This window comes from Simochromis diagramma, unplaced genomic scaffold (assembly GCF_900408965.1).
Source record: "Simochromis diagramma unplaced genomic scaffold, fSimDia1.1 OVJJ01000802.1, whole genome shotgun sequence".
NCBI lineage: Eukaryota > Metazoa > Chordata > Actinopteri > Cichliformes > Cichlidae > Simochromis > Simochromis diagramma.
In genome coordinates this window covers 13,955,876-13,978,080 of record NW_024387492.1, presented here as the reverse complement: position 1 = coordinate 13,978,080, position 22,205 = coordinate 13,955,876, and the positions used below count along the sequence as shown (strand labels likewise).

Below are 22,205 nucleotides of genomic sequence, written 5' to 3'. Positions count from 1 at the left end.
GGATTGCATTTCCAATTTTTGATGTTTAAGTCTCAGTTGTTCTGAGAACCTTAGTCTTCACTGTGTACCACAGCTGCAGGGATACTGAAAGCAGCAACATCACATACAATAACGAAAAATGAAACAATAAAATCAAAAAACCAAACAACTTGTTTATGTGATTATTCCCCGCTTGAGTTGTGTGATTATTACTGCCTCTGAATGATGCATGAGCCCATGCACACTTTCATAAACAGCATTAAATGAACTGCTTTAACAAAACAAATACTCAACTGTCAATAAAACCAATTAAGTATGCAAAATCTGACCACAGAACTAAAACTTGCTAACACAATGACATGTTCCTTTAAGCCCTTTTGGAGCATATACAGGACTCACATCTTCACAACTTGTAATCCTGGTGACACCCTGTGCAATACGATTTACCACAGAGGCTACAAATACTTTGGAAGGTATGCTTGTCTCTACATGGACTAATTATATCACCACAATAGCATGTGTGCAACATTGCACTCATCAAACTTCACATGTGTGCAGTAGATATCAAAATAAAGTTTGACCACGGGCGTTATCTGAAGCATAGAAAGGAAGGAAGTTCTATTATTTTTGTTTGAAAGACGCCATATAAAGTAACCTTCATCCGGTGTGCATTTACAAGATCAACACAAAGCCAATTTGTGTTTATTTATGATTTTTTTTATAAATAAACCTGTTGGCCTATTCATTAGGTGAGATAGAAGAGCTTATCAGTCTGAGTCTGTCTGCGTCAAAACAATCACTCGGAACTGTGCAAGGTGCACTCATGAAACCTTATTGATGTGTATTTGGTATCAAAACAGCGGGGGAGTTCAAAGGTGAGCGTGGTTCAGAGCACAATCACAGTAAAGTGTGATAATCTAAGTATGGGATCTAAGTCTGACTTACATAGAAGTATCAAATCTCATTAATGTACTCATTCAGAACACAACAAGCATCCCACTGTGATACTCCGTTCATCTGGCTTTTATTTTTGAAGTCCACAGCGGAAGTCTCGGTTTTCAGGCTTGTCACTGGTAGCAACAATAAACCACAAGCACATTATTATTCATTGAGCTTTAGTCCTTTTTCTAAGAAGCTGCAAAACCAGAGCTTGGTTTATATAAATCTCATTTTGCTGGATTTAAAAGTGAGGAGACATTAAACATGAGCAGCTACTGATATGTGCTGAGGGGTCCTGTCTGTAGCAGCAGGAGCTCACAGTGTCAGTCTGTAGTTGTTTTGCATGCTTTTGTGATTGATGCAGTCAAATAAACAGAAGAAAATATTCAGAGCTTTCCTTTTTTAATCATCTGTATTTTTACTTTTACTTTTTTGAGACGCTTCCTGTGGTTTGGCCTTTAGAGGGCTCACTTACACAGCTGCTTCTGTACTTTAATGGGAGGGGGGTAGGTCCATGATGAAAACAGTCTACAACATAAAACAATGCTGACTGTTAGAGGGAAGCATTTAGTGCTGTTAAGAGTTACCATCTGTTTTTCTCTACTGTTGTGTTTACTTTTTCCACTTTACACCAGGAGTCCAGTCCAATGTCCATACTGTGCTCTGTGATAAACACAGGTCAGTGTTCCAGGATCATACAGGAAAGTGTTCTTGTTTAAATAGGGCTGTGCACAACAAAAGCAAGGATAAATATTCAGTTTTCCCTACTTGGTCTTCTTATGGTCTCTTCTTTCACAAAAAACAATGAAATAATGACAAACGCTTTGGGGCAATTCTGTCTTTTTGCCCTCTTCTCCTTATTCATAGCATTAAGTAAACCATATCTCAGCTTAAACTTGAACTTTTGTACTCTTTTTCTTTTTGTCTGAAAGCTATATTTGGTGGAGTGATGAGATTAATTTGCTAAGAATTTAAAATACAACTTTATTGTAGAATCATCACATGTTCTTTAGGAAGTTTATTTGAAATGAAAAGTGGAATCATCCAATCACATGACAGCAACTCAGTGCATTTAGGCATGCTGACATTGTCAAGATGACCAGCTGAAAATCAAACTGAGCATCAGAATGGGGAAGAAAGGTGAATTAAGTGACCTTGAAAATGGTATGTTTGTTGGTGCCAGATGTGCTGATGTGAGTATTTCAGAAACTGCTGGGATTTTCCCATGCAACTATCTCTATGATTTACAGAGAAGAAAATGAGAAAATATGCTTTGAGCAGCAGTTCACTGGGTGGAACTGCCTTGTTGATGTCAAAGGTCAGAGGAGAATGGGGAGACTGCTTTGCGCTGACAGGAAGGCAACAGTAACTCAAAATAATCACTCATTATAACCAAAGTATGCAGAAGAGCATCTCTGAATCCACAGGACATAGAACCACGAAGCCGATGGTCTAGAGCAGCACAAGACCACACCGGATGCCCACTCTAGTCAGCTTAGAACAGGAAACTGAGTGTATAATTCACACAGGCTGAACAAAACCGGACAACAGAAGATTGGAAAAATTTTGGCTGCTTTGATCGATTTCTGCTGTGACACTTGGATGACAAGGTCAGAACTCGACATAAACAACATGAAAGCATGGATCTATCCTGCCTTGCATATAGAGTTCAGGCTGCTAATGGCGTGGGCCACTTTTGGCCACTTGAGCGTCACTTAAACATCACAGCCTGTAGCCGATTGTGTCCATCCCTTTATGACTACAGTGAAATTATTTTCTAATGGCTCCTTCCTGTAGGATAAAAGCTATTAAAGTCTGACCAAAGTGTCTAACTAAAACACTTTTCATCGCAAACGCTGTCTCGTGTTTCATCTTGTACAGCATGTCTTCAAACTGCGGTGGTGTCCAGGGTGGAAGAGAGGGACCCAAATGCAGCACACATAGGCAGACTAAAACGAAAGAGAGACATTTATTGACCCATATAAAGTCCAAATGGATAGATCCAGGGAATATCAAATATACACAAACAATACATAACAAAAACCCACAGAAATAAAACAGCTGCAAAAAAAGGAAACATGACCTGGGAATTATATTTGCATTATATTATCTGATGATTAGGCCCCTACTCATAAGATGTGGTTAGCTTTTGGGGAGTCCCATTTAACAAATGGCTATCTTGTCTATTATGTTGGAATTTGTATTTTTGATTGATTTGCGAATAAACTAAACTAAACCCTTTGACAAAAAGAAACAAAGCCAAACAAGCCAAAAAATCATACCATCTGAGGAGCATCACAGGTGGCTTATTTAATTTCATATATATAACGAATTTAAACCCTACGTGAGCTTTTACTATTACTGTTTTTCAAAGAACTTGCTTAAATACAGATCAGAATAAAGATCTCTGCTGAGAGGAGGCACCCCCTCCTCAGCAGCGGCAGCAGCAGCGCCCCTCTGTGCTGTTGTGAGTTACGTGGACACGTACGTGCGTGTTATTTACATCGTGGTGTCGGGCTGGCTGCTCGCATGTGCCGCTGCCCGTCTCCTTTGTCCTGCTTCACAGCTTCACTGGGTGTCATGGGCTCTGCCTGCAGGGAGAGGAGCTTTGTCACTTCCCTCATCACACTGGATCCCTCGCCGCAGCAGTCATCACCATCACCATCGCATCGCGAGAAGAGTCACAGCCTCTCAGTCTTCTTCGGAGGCACAATGACCGCGTTCCCGTAGGCTACACCATGCGAAGTGTGCCCACCTGAAACAGGCTGGGGATGCAGCATCCTTTGAGCCCTTCTGTTTGGGTTCCTGCTGCACTGGTTTCCTGCGGATGATGCGCGGAGGAGTTCGCGGCGTGTTTATGTCTCACTCTGCTTTGGAAAGCCCCCATCCCATCAGGAGATCCATGCACCACCGGTCTTTGTGTTGTTGTTATTACCATGTCCCCAGCATCGGCTGCAACGGCAAGTGAAAGCGCCACCGCCACCACCACCGTCCCCGAGGAGGAGACGGAAAGCCCCCGGGAAGAGGTAAGAATTGTTTGCAGTAAATTAAGGCTTCTGAGTAGTGTTGCATGTTTAAGTGACAGGCTGCCTCTGTGCATGCTCACTGTCATAATCTCACTGTAATAATCATTTGGCTTTTTTTTTAAGATTCTGATTTAAGTGTTTGCACAGCACTTAAAGCGCTTTATTTGCCTATTATACGAACCCATGCGCGCACTCGAGCGTGTGAACGCCATGATTACGCTCCTGTGTCCTCCGGGCAGGCTTCCAAAATTAGGTTTAAGAATCAATCACGGTCCAATCAGATACACGAAAGTGTAACAAAAACTTACTTTGCTCATATCTTTCCAGAAGATATTGAAAGTCACGCAGCATTTAAAAGACATGTTGACGTTACTAGGGCGGGGAGAAGTGAGATGTTGTATTGGGGGGGGGGGAGTCTGTAAATTTCCCTTAAGGGAAAAACTAAAACAGATTTGGAAACATAAGGACTCAACAGCAGTTTTCCTGAATTAAACTATAACACCCAATTCCTCTCCTTCTTCTCCAGTCTTCCCCTACATGCACACATGCTGGGCAAGTTACATATCCATTACACAAGAGAGTCTTTTTATATAACCTAGCTGGTCTTATTATGTCAAGAGAAAGTGTCCATGACTGCGAGAGGCACTAAAGGCACCACGGCAGCCTTCTGAATGTGAAGACTGTACAGATTTGAACCTTCTTGAAACTGTTTTTCCTTTTAACAATAGCCACTTTCATATTAAAATCTATGACTCCTATGAGTGCAAACTGTAAAATTACATTAGGATATAAGCACGTAAGTTGGCGTGCTGAAGTGATTCTCAGTTGTTGCTTTCATGCAAAGGGAATTTTCACTAAATACAAAACAACACTGAAACCAAATATTAAAAAATGATACAAGAGCCTTCAGCTAACTGTACACAGAAGACTTTTAGAGCTGTTTCATACAATAACTGCCTTAAATATAAATGTAACTCACTACAATTAAAAATGGATTCTCCTTTCATATTTTAGGACCAGCGCAAGGTTTTTCTAACACATTTTTAATCAGATTGTAACATGCAGAGATGCATTTGCTTTGCAGGCACATAATCAGAACGATATCTCCTACTGCACAACTGTTCATCATTAACCTCGAGCCTGTAAAATGTAACACTGGCCACAAAATGTGCCACGTAGTATTGATTGTAATTTTCGAACGTGGCCAGAATGCTGGTGAGCGAGCACTCCTCCTGCAGGAGGTTTATCTCAATGGGGAATTTCACTGTTAATCCCTTTTGCTCTGTGGGGTGTAGCCTTGGGTTGGCAGTGTGCTTGAGGACCATGTGACCAAGGTCGGGAAGTTAATTATGATGCAAGAACATTGATTATTTATGCTCGTCTATCACTCGAAGAGCACAGAGCTGACATGTCGAGTTCAATAAATCAGCGCTGTGATAGAGCAGATGCTTTTTTTTTTTTAATGTGGTGTTTAGAGGCGACCTATAGATCAAAATCTAGACATTTACAGTCTAATCTGAAGTGTTAGAAGTGAGGTCTGTCATGCAAATTTTTTTTGAATGAATTTAGTGATAATCTTCCCCTTCCTGGGACTTTTGAATCTCTGCCAGGTTTTGTGTGGCTGTGCTCCTGCAGGGCGTAACCAGCTCTCGAGCTCTTTGATGCAGCCACTGGGGCTTGCTGTGCCCCGAGGAGATAAAGGATGGCACCATCTAAATGCTGCCCAAGTCAGACTACAGCCTTTTTTTCTGCCTGTCTGCCTCAATGTTTTTGACTCTTTAAAATCATATCAGTTCTTTCAAGTCTTCAACTCTCACGTGACAACAGGATTTCTTTTACATTTTAATGGTAATAATGAAGGAATCGTCTGATTATAACATGCACAGAGCAAGAAATGAGCAGTTGGCTCTTGGCTCATGCATAAACTATGCAAAAGCACTTACAACGAAGAATATTTCCTTAAATATTTTATACACATGAGCCGCTGCTCCTTAACTTTTTGCCTACAGGTATTTAGGTTGTGTTCATCAATGCCACATTAAAATGTGCCATTCATTTAAATCTTCAGGTATAGGTTACTCCTTCTTATATTATTATGTTAATACCTGTGTTTGTAATCGTTTTTTTCTCTCTTTTGCAGCAACAGCCTCAGAAACAGTCTCTGGCTAAGTCCTTGTGTCAGGAAACTCACTGGAAATGCCTGCTGCTGTCACTGCTGATGTACGGCTGTGTCGGGGTGATGGCCTGGTGCCAGGTGACAGAGGTCACACGCCTCACCTTCAATAGCGCCTACAAGGGAAACTCTATGATGTACCATGACAGTCCCTGCTCCAATGGCTACATCTACATCCCCCTGGCCTTCCTGGTCATGCTCTATGTGGTCTACCTGGTCGAATGCTGGCACTGCTACACCAGGAATGAGCTGCAGTACAAGGTTGATGTGGACAGCGTGACGGAGCGCATACAGCGCATGCAGCAGGCTACGCCTTGCATCTGGTGGAAGGCCATCAGCTATCACTATGTCAGGAGAACGCGACAGGTGACACGTTACCGTAACGGAGATGCCTACACCACTACACAGGTCTACCATGAGAGAGTAAACACCCACGTAGCCGAGGCGGAGTTTGACTACGGTAACTGTGGGGTTAAGGACATCTCGAAGAACCTGCTGGGCCTGGATGGTTTCCCCATCACCAAGCTGAGGTTCACCAAGTGCTTTAGCTTTGCCAATGTGGAGTCTGAAAACTCCTACCTGAACCAGCGGGCCAGGTTCTTTACAGAAAACGAGGGCCTTGATGATTACATGGAGGCACGCGAGGGGATGCACCTGAAGAATGTCGACTTTAAGGAGTATATGATTGCCTTTTCTGACCCTGATCACCTTCCATGGTATGCTTCCAACTCCACCTTCTGGGTAGCGGCTGCTTTCACCTTGTCCTGGCCTATGAGGGTGCTGACAGAGTATCGTACTGCCTGTGTGCACTACCATGTGGAGAAGCTGTTCGGCTTTGACTATGTGCCAGTAACGCCATCTGAGGAGCGGGTGTATTGCAGACACATCCCACGGGTCAACACAATTGACAGCACAGAGCTTGAATGGCACATCCGCTCCAACCAGCAGCTAGTGCCCAGCTACTCTGAGGCGGTTCTCATGGACCTGGCCCAGCTCTCAGGGAGCTGTAACAGCTACTCCTTATCCGGAGGCTACGGCAGCTACAGGCAGAACTGCGAACGCTGCCACCGTGCCATAAGCAGCTCCTCCATCTTCTCCCGAAGCGCCCTCAGCATCTGCAACACTGGGAGCCCCCGCATCCCGTTCAGCGCCAGCCGCTTCTCGCTGGGTCGGCTGTACGGCTCCAGGCGGAGCTGCCTGTGGAGGAGCAGCGGGAGCCTGAATGAGCAGTCATGTCCCACAGAGAGCACGCGCTGTCTGTCAGGCCAGCAGGCCGGTGAGGAGAACCCTCCAGCCTATCAGGACGCGCTGTACTTCCCAGTGCTCATCGTGCATCGCAACGAAGGCTGCCTCAACCACGACCACCGCTCGCTGCACAGAAATGGCTCCTGTGTAGAAACTTCACTCTGATGACACGAGCTAAGGCCAAGGAAACTCTTCATACATGGACTCTTGTGTCTCTTTAACACAGAGATTTAAAAAAAAAAAAAAGAGCATTCTCTGAGTTACCACAACAAAGGATTTGTTAACATTTCTAAACATACTGTCACCTGACACAACAGCAATTACAACAAAGTATGTGTGTGGAATTTATCACTCAATACATCAGGGAAAAACAGACCCGATGAGACTGTTGTTTAAAATACAGCGAGGCTTTAAAGGATACTGCCAAAGTGTCATGTGCAGCCCTAAAGAGTCTGTTGAGATTCAGATAACCAATGAAAATCAAGGGCCATTCCATCCTAGTGTAAATGCCATATTTACAGATCTTAGTCACAGACAATTTACAAAGATATGAGTAACATTTCCCGGTATATGAAGCCTGAAATGGGCTTTGACTCAGCAGCAAATTAAAAAATTAAATGGATGCCAAACGAGAAATGGAACGCAAAGATAAGCAACCTTGTCAAAACACACTAACGAGACTAAGTAGTTTTGCTGAAACCAAACACCCTAACCCTCTCATGGCTCTTATCAAAGTGAAGTCAGTACAGTCGACAAATACAGAAATCTGCATGTTAACACATTTTGATCCTGGATGATTTAATGTCTCCATTCAAAGTTAATGCTCATGGAAATCCATTCAAAGAGAAAAAAACTGAAAATAAATGTGCGGATAAAACATTCAGTCAGCTGATATGTGCTTGGCTGCAATGACATTAAACTCCGTGGCTCGCCAAATATAGCACAGGAGGAGTTTGAATAATTTAGCAGACGAGGGCTGAAGGACACGAGGATTTAAAACTGATTCATAAACACTTCTTTAAACTGTTCAAACTGTACATTTTGTAAAGCAGTAAAAAATACCCTCACTGCACTGCTGAGAAATCAGTGTCAACTCCGCCAGTTTAAAATCTTAAAGATCCATTTAGGTTCGTGTTGGGCAATATTTTCATTGAGCCTACCTCTTTATTTAAGTGCCTAGCATCAACCGTTACTGACAAGCACAAGCTGCAATGACTTCTCATCTCATCTCACTATCCTCCCATTAAAACAAGCAGAAGAACACATCAAGGTTATTGAAAACATAGGCAAAAATCCACAAGTTTGTAAGAATCAGACACAAAATGCTTTTCAGATTTCTTTTTCACATTACTCACACAGCCAGCCCTGTGCTGCTGCTGCTGATGCATATCAGAGAGACAGCTAGAGAGCTGGCCATCGAAAACACTCGAAATAGGCAGAGGCCTGGATTCACTACTGATAGTGTCAGATTTAATTATATAAAAGGATTACTTTAAAACACTAAAACCTACTTCCTCTCAGCTGAGTGCATGCGGTATCTGATGGGAAATTTACTTTTGCAGCCAAGAACCGAAGCAGTGTTTAATGCAAACAGTGACAAAAGCCACTCCCCGCAGCACAACCCATCGCTCAAAGTTTGGTTTATTTCTTCCAGCACTCCTTAATATTTTTGGACAGTCATTTAGCCACTTGAAGGAATGGAGGTTAAGCATAGAGGACGTCCATAACGACGGATATACATGGATCATACTGCCATTACGGCCATCACTGAATACTATGAACCTCACCTGCGTTTAGACATTTGGTGTTGAGATTTGCCTTCCCGATAAAGTGATCAATCAGCCATACTCATTACATTCCATGTGTGTTGTTGTGTTTGGAGCTGTGGACTGAGACACAACCCCCTCATAACAGACTGAGTCACGTTTAACTAACAATTTTAACCTGTTTTCACAACTCAAGGTCATCTATGCAACCTCACCCCAAACTCAGGATAGTATTCAGGTCAACGATTCTGCTTGCAACAACATCCCGATAATCACTCATGTTCTCATCTGCACATAAAGAAGGCGGAGGTGCAGATGCAAACATCTCCAGTCATTGAGTTTCACTTCTGCACTTGCTATTCATAAATCCATCACTTAGTCTGTGTGTAAAGGTCCGGTAAACTGCAACGTTTTAAAGTCGATTTTTGCTAAAATTGATTCCACCATGAAACACAAGAAAAATGCGGTATCTTAGCATGAAAAAGAGGTTATTACCAGAGAAATCTTCCACTAGAAAAAACATCTGCATTATCAAAGAAAACAAAACAACTCTTCAGAATAATACGTCTCATATTACCTCTCTAACAACTTAATGCGGTGGGTTATGAACAGCTTCAGGCTCCTGTATTCAAGATGCTAACACCAAAATCTCACCTGAAATCTTGAGATAGGGGGACATTTATGACAAGTGTTTGAAATTAATTCATTTAATCACAGAAAAACTGAAGTGTACAAATGGCAAGTTATTATTTTAGGCTCTCTATACATCTCTATTTTCAGTGGTTCCAGTGTGTATGGTAAACTATTCACAGAACAGATGTCAGTGATCTGAGCTAAAATGGCTGGGAATCAATTGAGCTAACAAGTTAATTTTTAGCCCATTCAGATTCTTTACTTATTTTGTAGCTGTGAAGGACTGGATCAAAACCGAGCTCGTGCTGGTCAGAAGTCAGAGACTCAAGTGGACTTGCATGACTCAGAGGACAACACAAATAACAGCATGCAGTCTCCACAGGGCATTTAAATGTACCGAAATGTCTTTTTTGTTATGTTAATCAAAATATAGGAGGATGCACTGGATGTCAATGCTAAAGTCACTGTGCCACTCTGAAATCATCACAATCTCTCCTTCATCATCATCATCAAGCCTCTCAGGGGGCTTCACTGTGATATTCATACATAGTCCCGTGTAAGAATAAAAAAATGTGTTTACCCGTGAAATGTTTACGCAGCAACAGAAACAAGCTATTTGACCGATTACAATCTGACTGAAAGTTTTAAAGCTATACACTTTTCCTCTATAGATGACTGTTAGAATAACATTTCTGCAAAGAAAGCAGCTATAGCCGTTATCATGTCTTATGAGGTAGATTAGGCTCGTACGATTTGTATTCTTTCACTCAATGATGCTTTGGGCCTCATCTTTTTATACTTCCATAAATCTGTGGATTTTTAACATTGTAGAGCAGGATGGCTTTGTACTGTAAATAAATAGAGACAGGAGTGTAGAATGTCAGTCGATGTGGATATTGTGTGCACACATGCACACAAACACACACTTAATGGTAACTGGAGCAGGGACAGATTTGATGTGTTGCTATTAAATGGAGAGAAGCAGAACAGTCCCCCTAAAAAGGCTGTTTTGGGATGGTTTTGTTTCCCTTTAAACACGTTTTTAATCATTTTAGAATACTTTTTTAAAAATACAAATGCTGTTGGTGTGATTTGACTGCTTTGGGATAAGGTATATCTAAGCATAAACATATGCTTAGTGATCACTAAGGATCTAAATATAATAAATCAGTATCCTGTCATAGATTTTTCTGCTTTTTGGCTAAATTAGTCCAGAATAACCTCTCTTCAAATGGCTCTGGAGACTGATTTGTGATTTTAGGTGTGACGCCTGTGACATACACCTGATTCATGGCTATGACTGTAAATTACATCTGACTGATAATTTTGTTGCCGCCTAGTTCAAGAGTTACACTATTTACCAGTAGATTATAGGTAAAAATAAAACAATGCAAGTCTGTATGTATTCCAACACCATCACGACGTTGCCTTGATGTTACATAAGGACTGAATACCAAACATGTGTATCAAAGTAGAACAAAAAACTCAATAAACTGAAATGCTCACTAAAATATCTGGTCTATTTGTTTAAAAATACACAACAGACATGCCAGAAAGACTATGATCACTGATCTGAGGTCAACTGATGCAACCAGTGTTGCATGTTTGTCAGCCAAAGGAAACTTTTGATACTGTCAACAAGTGTAGTAAATAGAACAGAAGCAACAGTGTGCTGGTCCATCCCCTCGGTCCCAAGCTCATTGGTTCCTGTTGCTTCATATGAATCAAAACAGGACATATTTTTCACACTTACTCATTGTCTAAAAAGTCTCAGCTGGAAGATTTCTGGAAATGTTACTCGAACTGGAGTAAATGTGCATTGATTGTGTTTTCAGGTGTTGAGTTGTGATGTTGTGATCCCTCCCCCTGCTGGCTACGCAAAGTAGGTAGATCCCGATATAAACTTTGCTCAACTTGCAGGAGACTGTTTGAAACAACAACTAATGACAGCACAGGTTACCCATGATTGATACATGACCTGGTCTGCCAGCAACCAATCATCTGCTTCAATCATTATGAATTAAGTAGATATCAGACAACTCATTTGAGATAGTTTAAAGATCTTAATGACACGTCATATCCTACATTTTTCTCACGTTAGAATTAGTGTAGGGCTCACTTACATCTGTTGTGTTTTAGACCAAATTCGTTTGAATTTTGCTGCATATTTTTGTTTATTGTGGTTTTAGATGAATACGTTCATCTATTGCAAAGACAGACGGCTGATAAAGATGGGTTTATATTATAAAAACCATCAGTTGGCATTCTCAGTATTCTTCTCTCTTGGGTTTGTTTCTTGTTTTCTAAACTGGTTGTTCCAAACCATTTGGTTAATGACGGAAACTCTCCGCTCTTCGATGTCTGTCAGGTGGATATTGCATTCTGTCACACTGGTGTTGTGAGACATCGCCTCCTCCAAAGCGTTCCCTCCAACCTGCACAAATGCAAACACACACACACCTAAAAGCTCTGCTGATGGCCTCAATAACCTTGAAAAACATCTCACTGCTAACCTTGCAGTTCGAAATACGGCACACTTTATAAGCCCCCCTTTGCTGGTGCTACCAGTCTTTTGCTGTTTTTTGTAAAACAGACATTTCTATTTCTGAAACCAAGGTTAAAAATATTGATGGTACTGCATGTTGGATTTCTGCTATGTGGGTGATTTTTGATCCTCCGCAGTGTATTCCAGTCAGAGATACAATATGCAGTTAAAATCCGAAGAAGAGAGAGCATGAGAAGGGGGAATTCAGATCTACCTCTCTTGGGGAAACAACACTTACTCAGTTTTCCATTATTACATGTTTTCCCACACATATCTATGAATAATTGAAAATCCTAGTACTTTACAGCTGCTCTGTTGACTTCACTGTGCTGTGTCTGCACAGGCGTAAGCATGCTTTGAGAGTTTTTCAAAATAAACCAGCATTCCTGACAAATTTAACAAGAAGAAGTAATAAGTGGTTACAGTGAAACCATAACTTAAAATAACAGTTTCACTCTTCCTCTCTTTCTTTTTTTTTTAAATCAATTATCAGTTTTATTAACTTATTGATATACTGTTTATGAGCCATGTTGACCAAATTAAAATAGCTTCTTTGGTCTAAACAGCAGTCAAAAACAATTAAAGAAGAAATAATATCACAGAATAAAAAAACGTATACACTTTAGTAGCTCGGACAGATGGATGTTTTCAACACTATCCTTAATTGTTGCTGAGTAAAGTTCTAATAAATGAATAATCAGTTAATTATTTTACACATTAAATTACATGAAAAGATGGCCTCATCGAGCTTCCTGATGTGGTCTTTACAAGCCTACGATGGCAATAGCCTCCTACATGGCATAGAGGACCTAGAGGGTGAGATGAAGAGAAGGGCACTATGCAAATAAAATAATTTTGGACCTACTTCTAGACAATAAGAAGAAATGTATCAACTGAATGTCTGAATTTAAAGGAAACTATTCAAATGTCTTAATTCTTATGCAAAGACGCCCAATATATCCATACAATGTTATGTTTGTTAATGGTCTTTTAAGGATTCACTTTCTTGGTGGCACTTGCTTCCAGATTCAAAATACAACACTAGGAACGTAGTTAAATCAAAAGAGAAACTGTGAAAAAAAGGAAAGTTTTAGATTAAAATTAAAAATTAAAGAGTGTGTCTGATGCTGATACACTATATTGCCAAAAGTATCCACTCCCTCATCAAAATTATTTAATTTAGGTGTTCCTATCACTTCCATGGTGTATAAAATCAAGCACCAGGGCATGCAGACTGTTTCCACAAACATTTGTGAAAGACCAGGTCATTCTCAGGAGCTCAGTGAATTCCAAGTGTAATGCAAAGCGTTGAATGCAGTGGTGTAAAGCAAGCCGCCACTAGACTCTAGAGCAGTGGAGATATGTTCTCTGGAGTGATGAATCACATTTCTCCATCTGGCAATCTGATGGATGAGTCTGGCTTTGGCCTCATAGTTCTACTGAAAGGAACTCTTAATACCAAGTCATTTTGGACAATTTGATGCTTCCAACTTTGTGGGAAAAGTTTGGAGATGGCCCCTTCCTGTTCCAACATGACTGTGCACCAGTGTACAAAGCAAGGTCCATAAAGGTCTCGATGAGCGAGTTCAGTGTGGCAGAATTTTAGTGGCCTGCACAGAGTCCTGACCTTAATCTGATAGCTTTGGGATGAAATAGACTGGAGACTGCTAGCTAGACCTTCTTGTCCAACATCAGTGTCTGACCTCACAAATGTGCTTCTGGTAAAATGGTCAAAAATTCCCATAAACATACTATTAAATCTTGTGGAAAGCCTTCCCAGAAGAGTTGAAGCTGTTATAGCACCAAAGGGTGGGCCAACATCATATTGAACCCTATGGATTACGAATGGGACATCACTTAAGTTCATATGCGTGAGAAGGCAGATGAGCGAATATGTTTGGCACTATAGTGTAGCTCAAGGCTTAGTCTCCAATTATAGGAACTCTGAGCATAAAGGGCTCTGTTGGGATAATAATCAAACCAAAAGGTCTTCAAGATATGAAGGGGCATGGTCATTCAGGACTTTGTATGTACTTTGTATGTGCGGACAAGGATTTTAAATTCACTTCTGGATTTAATTAACTAACAAGGCAGAAACATGATCTTTCTATTCCTGTTAGTGCTTTCTTGAATATAGGGTTGTAGGGTTTTAATGGAGATTTTATCTTTGTCAACGCAAATTTCATAGGCTGGTTAGGGTGCAGAATTTATAAATTTTGGATAAAATGCATTCTGCAGTCCGGAGAAATGCAATCAGTTTTCTTTCAATAATAAAACAGCCACATAATAAGGAATTACAATAGACTTCTTTTTCAGCATCTTTCTGAGACAGCATGTTTCTAATTTTAGCAGTTTTCCTTGCTGCAAAAAGTAGACGTATGGCTCTCTTACCTCACCCAATGCGTTGCAGGAGAGATTGATGCTCTTCAGGGTGTTATTCTGTGCTAACATACTAGACAGGGAAAGCGCAGTAAGCCAAGTCACCCCATTGGCTCCCAGTTGCAGGTGAAGTAGGGTTTTGTTGTTCAACAAGGCCTTACAAATAGCCTGACCACCCTCATCCTTCAGACGGTTCAGACATAGGTTGAGGGACACAAGAGTTGTGTTCTTGGACAAGGCATGAGCTATAGCTTTGGCCCCAGGGCCGCCAATATTGTTGTCATACAGGTTAAGGATCTCCAGCTTGCTCTTTGTGAGCAATTTGCCGATGGCTCTGGCTCCGCTGTCTCCAATCACGTTGTGAGAAAAATCTAGAGTGCGCAGGGAGGGGTGGTCTAAAAGGTACTTCACCAACAAACGACACTTTTTATCCTCAAGGTGGCTTAGATGGAGCCTAAAGAGCTGAGGAAACAGTAAGAACCTGTGATGGGTCTTTCCAAGCAACACACAAAAAATAACATGCTTACGCATCAGCACCACACGATCAGATAAGTAATGTCTTATGGGTAAACATTGAAAAATTAATCAGGACACCCTCAGAATATGCTTGCCTTCACTTTTAGTGCTACAGGCTCTCAAAGTACAAAGTGGATGCTGGAAATTTGGCACTTTTTAGATCGGATTAAAATTTATTTTTTGGGGGGGATGTACCATCATACCATTGTGTTTCTGTTGGATAAGTAGAAGAAAAACGGATGGAATAGATGTTCGGATAGACTTAAAAACTGACTATCCATCCATACATCCATACATAAAAACAGTTAAAAACTATAATAAGATCAAATTTTTATCAGCTTTTTTGTTCAGCAAAATTTCTTCTATAATCAACTTTGAGCATCAGTATTGGAATATGAAATAGATAGAACTTGGTTATTCAGTCAGAAGAGTAGCAGCTCTGAGTAGAGCTGCTACTCTTCCACATTGAAAGTCCAGGTCAGGGGCTTCTGGCATCTGATTAGGATACCTAATGGATGCAGGTAAGGTATTTGGGTGTGCACTAGTAGAAGAAGGTGCCAGGGCAGACCCATTACTCACATGAGAAATTACATCTCTTGGCCTGCTTAAGAATGCCTTGGTGTCCACCCAGATGAGCTCTGAGTGTCTCTGCTAAGACTTCTGCCCCCCACTCCTGTTATTTGAGGGCTTGAAAAAACGTACATGGAATGGGGATATATTTCTGCACGAAGTCGGGCGGGAGCTTTTTTCAGATAGGATATCTGGAATGGGTACTATGTAATTTAATGCAATACTTACCTTTAATGTCTTACAGGACTTAAGCGCCTTGGCAAGGGACTCACAGTCCCGGTTGGTCATCTCAAACATGCTCCATTCAAAGTTCATACCACATGATTTGACTTTGTACACCAAGTGCAGCTCTTCCAGGTTTGTAAGCTTGTCAAGCAAGATCCTAAAGTCAAAGTGGTCCATACCAGATTTATCATCCTCATTTGCAAGTGTCAGCTCTGATGCTTGCTCCTCATCCTCTGTCTGCGGCTCCTTGATAGGTGGCAGAAGCTGAGCAATGTTTAGCTTCTTGATGTGGTCTTTACAAAGCGTGACCATGTCTAGAACTGTCTTTGGCTCTGTTATGCCTGGAACGAAAAGTTCAATGATGTTCTCCAGCTGCCTTTCAAAAAACATTCGTTTCCAGCTTTCGCCGTAATTAGAGACGTCACAAACTTTCCACTTCTGCTCACAGCATCGCTTCCAGTAAACGCCATCTGGGAAAACATTGGCTGCGAAATGCAGAGGCAGGGAAAGGGACACTCTGTTCTGAATGAAGTCCTTCTCACTGGATGTAAGCTCTTCATATATTGGCCTTTCTGCAACAGGTATACATTTTGCAATTAAGTTCCAGCTTTATTACAAGTGAGATTATAAACTAGTGGATAATAGCGATACTAAAAACCACCTTCAAAGTTGTTCACTATGCACTGGAGAGAGAGGTTTGACAAACTGGACACTGTAGCCAGTGACCAGTCTAGATCTTCAGCAACGATCCTCCTCATGTTACTGCAATCTTCACTTTGGATAAGATTAGCCCTGGAGGATAAAGAGAGGCATTATAATATAGAGATAAGGCACTTAAGTGAAATGTATGGGGAAAGTACAGTGCTGTATTTGGCCCCTTCCTTATTTCTAACTTTATTTGCATATTTGTCACATTTACATATTTTGGAACATCAAACTAAGTTTAACATTAGACAAAGATAGCCTGAGTAAATACAAAATGTAGTTTTTAAACGATCATTTCATTTATTAAGGGAAAAAGCTATTTAAATCTATCTGGCCCATCACCTTACAAATAGCCTGGTGATGTGAAAAATCTAATACCTGGTTATGCAACCCTTGGAAGCAAGAACTATAATGAAGCATTTGCAGTAACTGGCAATGAGTCTTTCACATCAGTGTGGATAAATTTGGGCCCTAATTTTGGATGAATATTTTCCCAAAAGTCTTGGGGATCATCAAGGTATTTTTTGGCAAACGCGAGACGAGCCTTTGTGTCGTTTTTGTCAGCGGGGGTTTTCTCCTTGGAACTCTCCCATGGGTGCCATTTTGCCCAGAATGAGTCATCACTGTCCTCTTGGAGTAACTTTGCTATGGCGGCAACTCCTGGGAAGGTTCATCGCCATTCCGAGTTTTGTCTATTTGTGGATAATGGCTCTCACCGTGGTTTGTTGGAGTCCCAAAGCCTTAGAAACTGCTTTGTCATTGACTGATAGATCTCAGTGACTTTGTTTCTCAACAGCTTTTTTCAACCGTGGCATGGTGTGTTACTTTTTGTGGTCTTTTAGTCTACTACAATGATCACTGCAGTGATCAGTCCTGGGTGTGGATAGAAAATTGAACTCAGCTTTCTGAAAATGTGGTTAAAATAATAATTTAACAAACGGGGTGGCAGGCAGGCCAGGTAGGTTCAAATAGCTTTTCCTCCTTAATAAATAAAATAATAATTTATAAACTGCATCAGCTTAGTTTAAATTCAGTTAACGAACTCACTTACTTCACACATTTAAAGTTTCCTTCATAGACAGATATTATATTTTCAATTGTAGTTATATGGTGAGTCTAACTAGCTCAGCTATTGGGCTATTGAGTTGCTTTTGAAGTTGGGCAGAAGTTGCTAGCTTCTGGCCAATACGGTATCTTACATAGTTAGCTGAAGAGCATGTAGTCCCACCACTGTTATAGCTATCGAATAAAAACTTTTTCGCGGAGCTATTTAATATTTGTTTTATGTCATTTAGTTAGATATACACAGCCTAATCCTTGTCGTATACATGCTAACATACCTGCAGTACTGGTTTAGGGTTCATCTGTTCCCATGGGAACGGAACGCAGTGAGTTTACTTTAACGTCTCTGGGAAATTTGAGTTTCTACTCTGAATGTTGACCGATGCCTCGATGTACGTATAAACGTAATGTTTATACTGTTTACTGCTGTGTTTAGGAGACAAAGAAATAAATACAAAATTTAGTAAGACACATGGAAATATGCATTTCACATGGAAATCATTTTCATTTTTGTGAGTCACCGGTTCGGGAAAACAAATTTCCGAGTTTCATGAAATGAAACAGTTTTTCTTAAATACACAAGACAGACAATGACAAGCTATAGTATTACTACTACCACTACTACTACTACTACTAATATTAATATTAATAATAATAACAATGAGCTGTAGAAAGAGAAGAAGAGTACAATCATAAGTTGCTTAATTTGGGAATCAAAGCTACCTGGAACAAATCGCATGTTTAAATAACATCCAGTATTTATACAACCACAGCTTTATTTTCACAGAGAAACGAGTGCTTTGTGTTTAGGTTTGCATCTGAGGAAGCAGTGATCATGCTGTGAAACACTCAGATGCCACCAAACTGCCAGATGGACCTTGGGTCTGGACCATGGGCCTTTTGGAAAAGAGCACACTGGAGTGGATCCATCTGTCTCACAAGCAACACAAAACAGGTGCAAGGCTACTGTGTAGGAGGTGAGAAATCTGTAAATACCACCTTAAGAGACTCATGGTTGTTATTAAGCAAAACATCATTTAAAGCCAAGTTATTTTACATGGATAGAGATGGAGTCACAAATTTTAGAGTCGGCTGTAGGAGCTAATTGCAGTGAGAGAATGAGATGTTTGAATTTGACACCACTGTTATCACATAAGCCACAAATTACACTTAGAGCATTTTTTCATAGTCTGAAAAGCATTGTAGCATAGTAAAGACGGAACGAGAGTGTGTAGACTTGCTGCTTTGATGCAGTGGAAAGATGTAACACTTAATTTCATATATTTGTGTGAATCTTTGCTTTAAAGTGCCCGAATCAAATACCAAGTAGATGCAGGATAAATTTGTTCCTTGAATTAATCATCTGTGGACTTCATCAGCTTTCATCAGTTGTGTAACATTCAAGCATGGATGAAAGCAGGTACATGATGCTGCAATCCTGACTCTGCTCCCCATATGCTTGGGCAGAGAGAGCGTGACTGAGTAACAGTTAGATAGCTGTTACTGGCATCATGAGGTTGCTTCCAGGAGTCGGATGGCGGCTCGGATGGAGGAACGAGAGGCTCCAACTGTAGCCCCGAGGCAGTCCATCACTGTCGTCCTCGTGTAACGCGGTCTGACAGACACACGCGTCCCTCGTACTCCGGCTTTAATGGACTGGCGTGACATCAGGCATCCACAGCACAGAAGGCAAACTCACTCTGTAGGCTGCTGTCCCAGTGCTCTCTGTGGAGTGAATCACAGTGTTCGAAGGGAGGGGTTGTCACTGCACCACATAAGAGGTGCACATGTTTACTGATCAGAGTGGCATCTCTGATGTTTTGGCATGAAGCAAACAAGAGAAATGAGAAAAACCAAAAACTTTTCCAATAATTTATTAAAATCGTAATAAACAAGGACAAAATTAAAAGTAAAGAGTGTATGAGCAAGTAAGTACGATTTTAATTATTACTTTTAACTCTTAGCTCTGTGATGACAGTGAAGAGTGGCATCCCTAATGTTTATCTTATGGACACAGTTCTGGCTATGAGCATAGAAGCCCCACCCACCAGCTATTCAACCCTACTGTTTGCCAGAGGTATCGAATCAGAAGATGCAAAAGAAAGAATAACATGCCTGGGTACTTTTACTTTTACTTTCTGGTAATGCATTGACCATCCAAGCATTGGGCAATGTAAGTATTTTATTTTTAAGATATAATAATAATTAATTTAAGAATGTGTGAATATTTACATTGGAATCGACCTTCTCCCCCCTAACAAATAGTGCAGCGCGGCAGGATATTTGCTTATACATCTTCCTGAATAATTGCTGTTTCTCAGGGATAATAAGTGATTAAGTTCAGGAGCATTAGATAGATGAAGTGATTATAGTGCAATTAAGACCTCAACCAAAGCCAGGCCATGGAGTTAACACAGGATCAAAGCTGTCTGTCTGCAGTCTGAGGACTGTGTGCATTAGCACCGGAGCAGCCGGTGCCATCTCTCTTTCATTTTCTTTCAGATCCCAAGGAGCTGTTGCATTAGTTACCAGGCAACAGAGCGTGTGTCTAATTACTAAAGGATAGAAGGATTTAGCAAAATAAAGTGCTTCTTTCTAAGATGGAAATCTATTTTTAAATGTGACGCCCACCGCTGGTAGATTTAGAAGTGTAACATTGTGAAGTAACTCATGATCTCATGATCTTTTTCAGATGACAGCTCTAATGGTCAAGGGGCATGATGACAATAAAGCCTTTTGGAAGTGGTACCCTTTAAATATTGCCCTGTGCGCTTCAACAGCCCATGTAAACATCCTAATTTTAAAAAAAGAAACATAATCTCAGCAACTATGAATCATGCGAAGCTGCTGAAAATTCCCACACTATGTTAAGACTTGAAGTCATTCAGTTGTTTGTTTATATGAGGCTGAAGCAGTGAGAGCTGAGGTAAACTGTGGAGTGCTGCCAGACTTTTCTGCAAGCCTCCCAGCTCCACAGCCTGTCTGCAAGGCAGGGCGACTCCCAGGTGACTCAGGGCATGAATTGAAGGCAGGGAGCCACAGAAAACAAATGACAGTATGTCGCTTTAAAAACATGTTGCCTTTATTTTTTCTAACACACTGAGACTTGTTAGTTTTGTTAACCTATTAAATGCAGGAGGATGTTTTCCAACTGAAGAACAAAAAGCTTAATGGGTTTATGCTAGTTAACCAGCATTGATGTGCTTTTATCTCTTTTTCTTTTAATGGAAAAACAAACTGAACCAACAAAGCTGACAAAGGAGATTATGTTTGATCTCAACACTTCTATATAAGATTCAGTTTACTGGGGTTCAGTTAGCAGATCTTCTCCTGATTTCTAATCCCTGACTCACAGCCAGAAACCATGGCAGGCTATAATAAATGAGAGTAGCTCTGGAAAGTGTTACTATTACAGCATTACCACATTATAAACTGTGCTGCAGCCCATCAGCATAGAAATATTTCATCATAGGAGATTTATATCCATCCGTATATATCCATTCTCTTCCCCTTATCCAATTCAGGGTCACAGGGGGCTGGACTCTATCCCACTTGAAAGGCAGGGTCCTGATAGGTTGTCAGCCAATCCCAAGACTAACATAGAGAGACAGACCACCATTCACAGTCAGCCAATTAAGATAACATGCATTTCTTTAGACAGGTAGAGGAAGCCGGAGTACCCATAAAGAAGCCAGGCAGGCACAGAGGGACCATACAAGATGGATTTTTTTAAAATAACTTAATAACTCCACAGTATTTTTTGTCATTATGTTGTGAATAGGTTTTTTTTGTTTGTTTTTTTTAAATCTGAATGCTCCATCTGCCTATCACTTTGCTGCTGGACCACCTGAATTTCCCCAATGAGGAACAATAAGGGATATTTCTATTCTAATCTAATTAAACATCCCTTTTCCAAAGCATAAAAGAGCCACTAGATCCCCTTTTTCTGCCTTTATCTGCTTTTGATAACACAATAGTTGTCTGGTCATAAGGGACTGATGTTGCTGTGGTACCAGCTTTAAACATTTGTTGTTTAAACACAGTTTAAACACATTGTTTGAACTGTGAGGCTGTTTGCGAATGTAACTCAACACCAAGGTGACGACTTTCAAAACACAGCAGAATTTTTAGTTACCTGGGCCAGTAAATGTTAAAGAAGTAAAACGTGTATCACTAAACACACGCAGTACACCTGCAGCTATTGGTTGAGCTCTAAATTTGCAAGTGTTTGGTCAATAATGGACGAATCAAAATACTTAAGGAAAAATGAGAGGATTACCCTTAGTGCTGGTGGCACCATATAAAAAGACAAATCACTATAGTTAAAGTATGAAGCATGGCTAGTACTGAGTCCCAGAAAACATTCTAGTAGGATTTCTGTGCCACTGACAAAAGTTTGAATTCCCAGGTTTACTTGAAATATAAGGAATCAGAAATTGAAC

The 22,205-nt window shown here is 40.7% G+C and overlaps 2 protein-coding genes across 4 annotated transcripts; one reads left to right on the top strand and one right to left on the bottom strand.

Annotated features, from left to right (window-relative positions):
* The first annotated feature begins 3,345 nt into the window (after window positions 1-3,345).
* On the top strand, window positions 3,346-9,421 carry tmem151ba (transmembrane protein 151Ba). Its single transcript, XM_040018231.1, has 2 exons — window positions 3,346-3,944; window positions 6,085-9,421. Exons 1-2 carry the CDS (start codon window positions 3,855-3,857, stop codon window positions 7,525-7,527), a joined length of 1,533 nt encoding a protein of 510 aa, XP_039874165.1. The 5' UTR covers window positions 3,346-3,854; the 3' UTR covers window positions 7,528-9,421.
* Window positions 9,422-9,551: 130 nt separating this feature from the next.
* On the bottom strand, window positions 9,552-18,123 carry tcte1 (t-complex-associated-testis-expressed 1). Of its 3 annotated transcripts, none has more exons than XM_040018235.1 (6): window positions 18,042-18,123; window positions 16,658-16,788; window positions 16,443-16,568; window positions 16,000-16,337; window positions 14,698-15,147; window positions 9,552-12,195 (listed from the first exon to the last, which is right to left on the bottom strand). In XM_040018235.1, exons 2-6 carry the CDS (start codon window positions 16,752-16,754, stop codon window positions 12,016-12,018), a joined length of 1,191 nt encoding a protein of 396 aa, XP_039874169.1. In that variant the 5' UTR covers window positions 16,755-16,788; window positions 18,042-18,123; the 3' UTR covers window positions 9,552-12,015. The 3 variants fall into 3 exon arrangements, 2 of the variants coding, with proteins under 2 accessions (XP_039874169.1, XP_039874168.1); XR_005694102.1 differs by adding an exon at window positions 13,033-13,115 and having other exon boundaries at window positions 12,093-12,195; window positions 16,000-16,568; XM_040018234.1 differs by having other exon boundaries at window positions 16,000-16,568.
* Window positions 18,124-22,205: the final 4,082 nt, after the last annotated feature.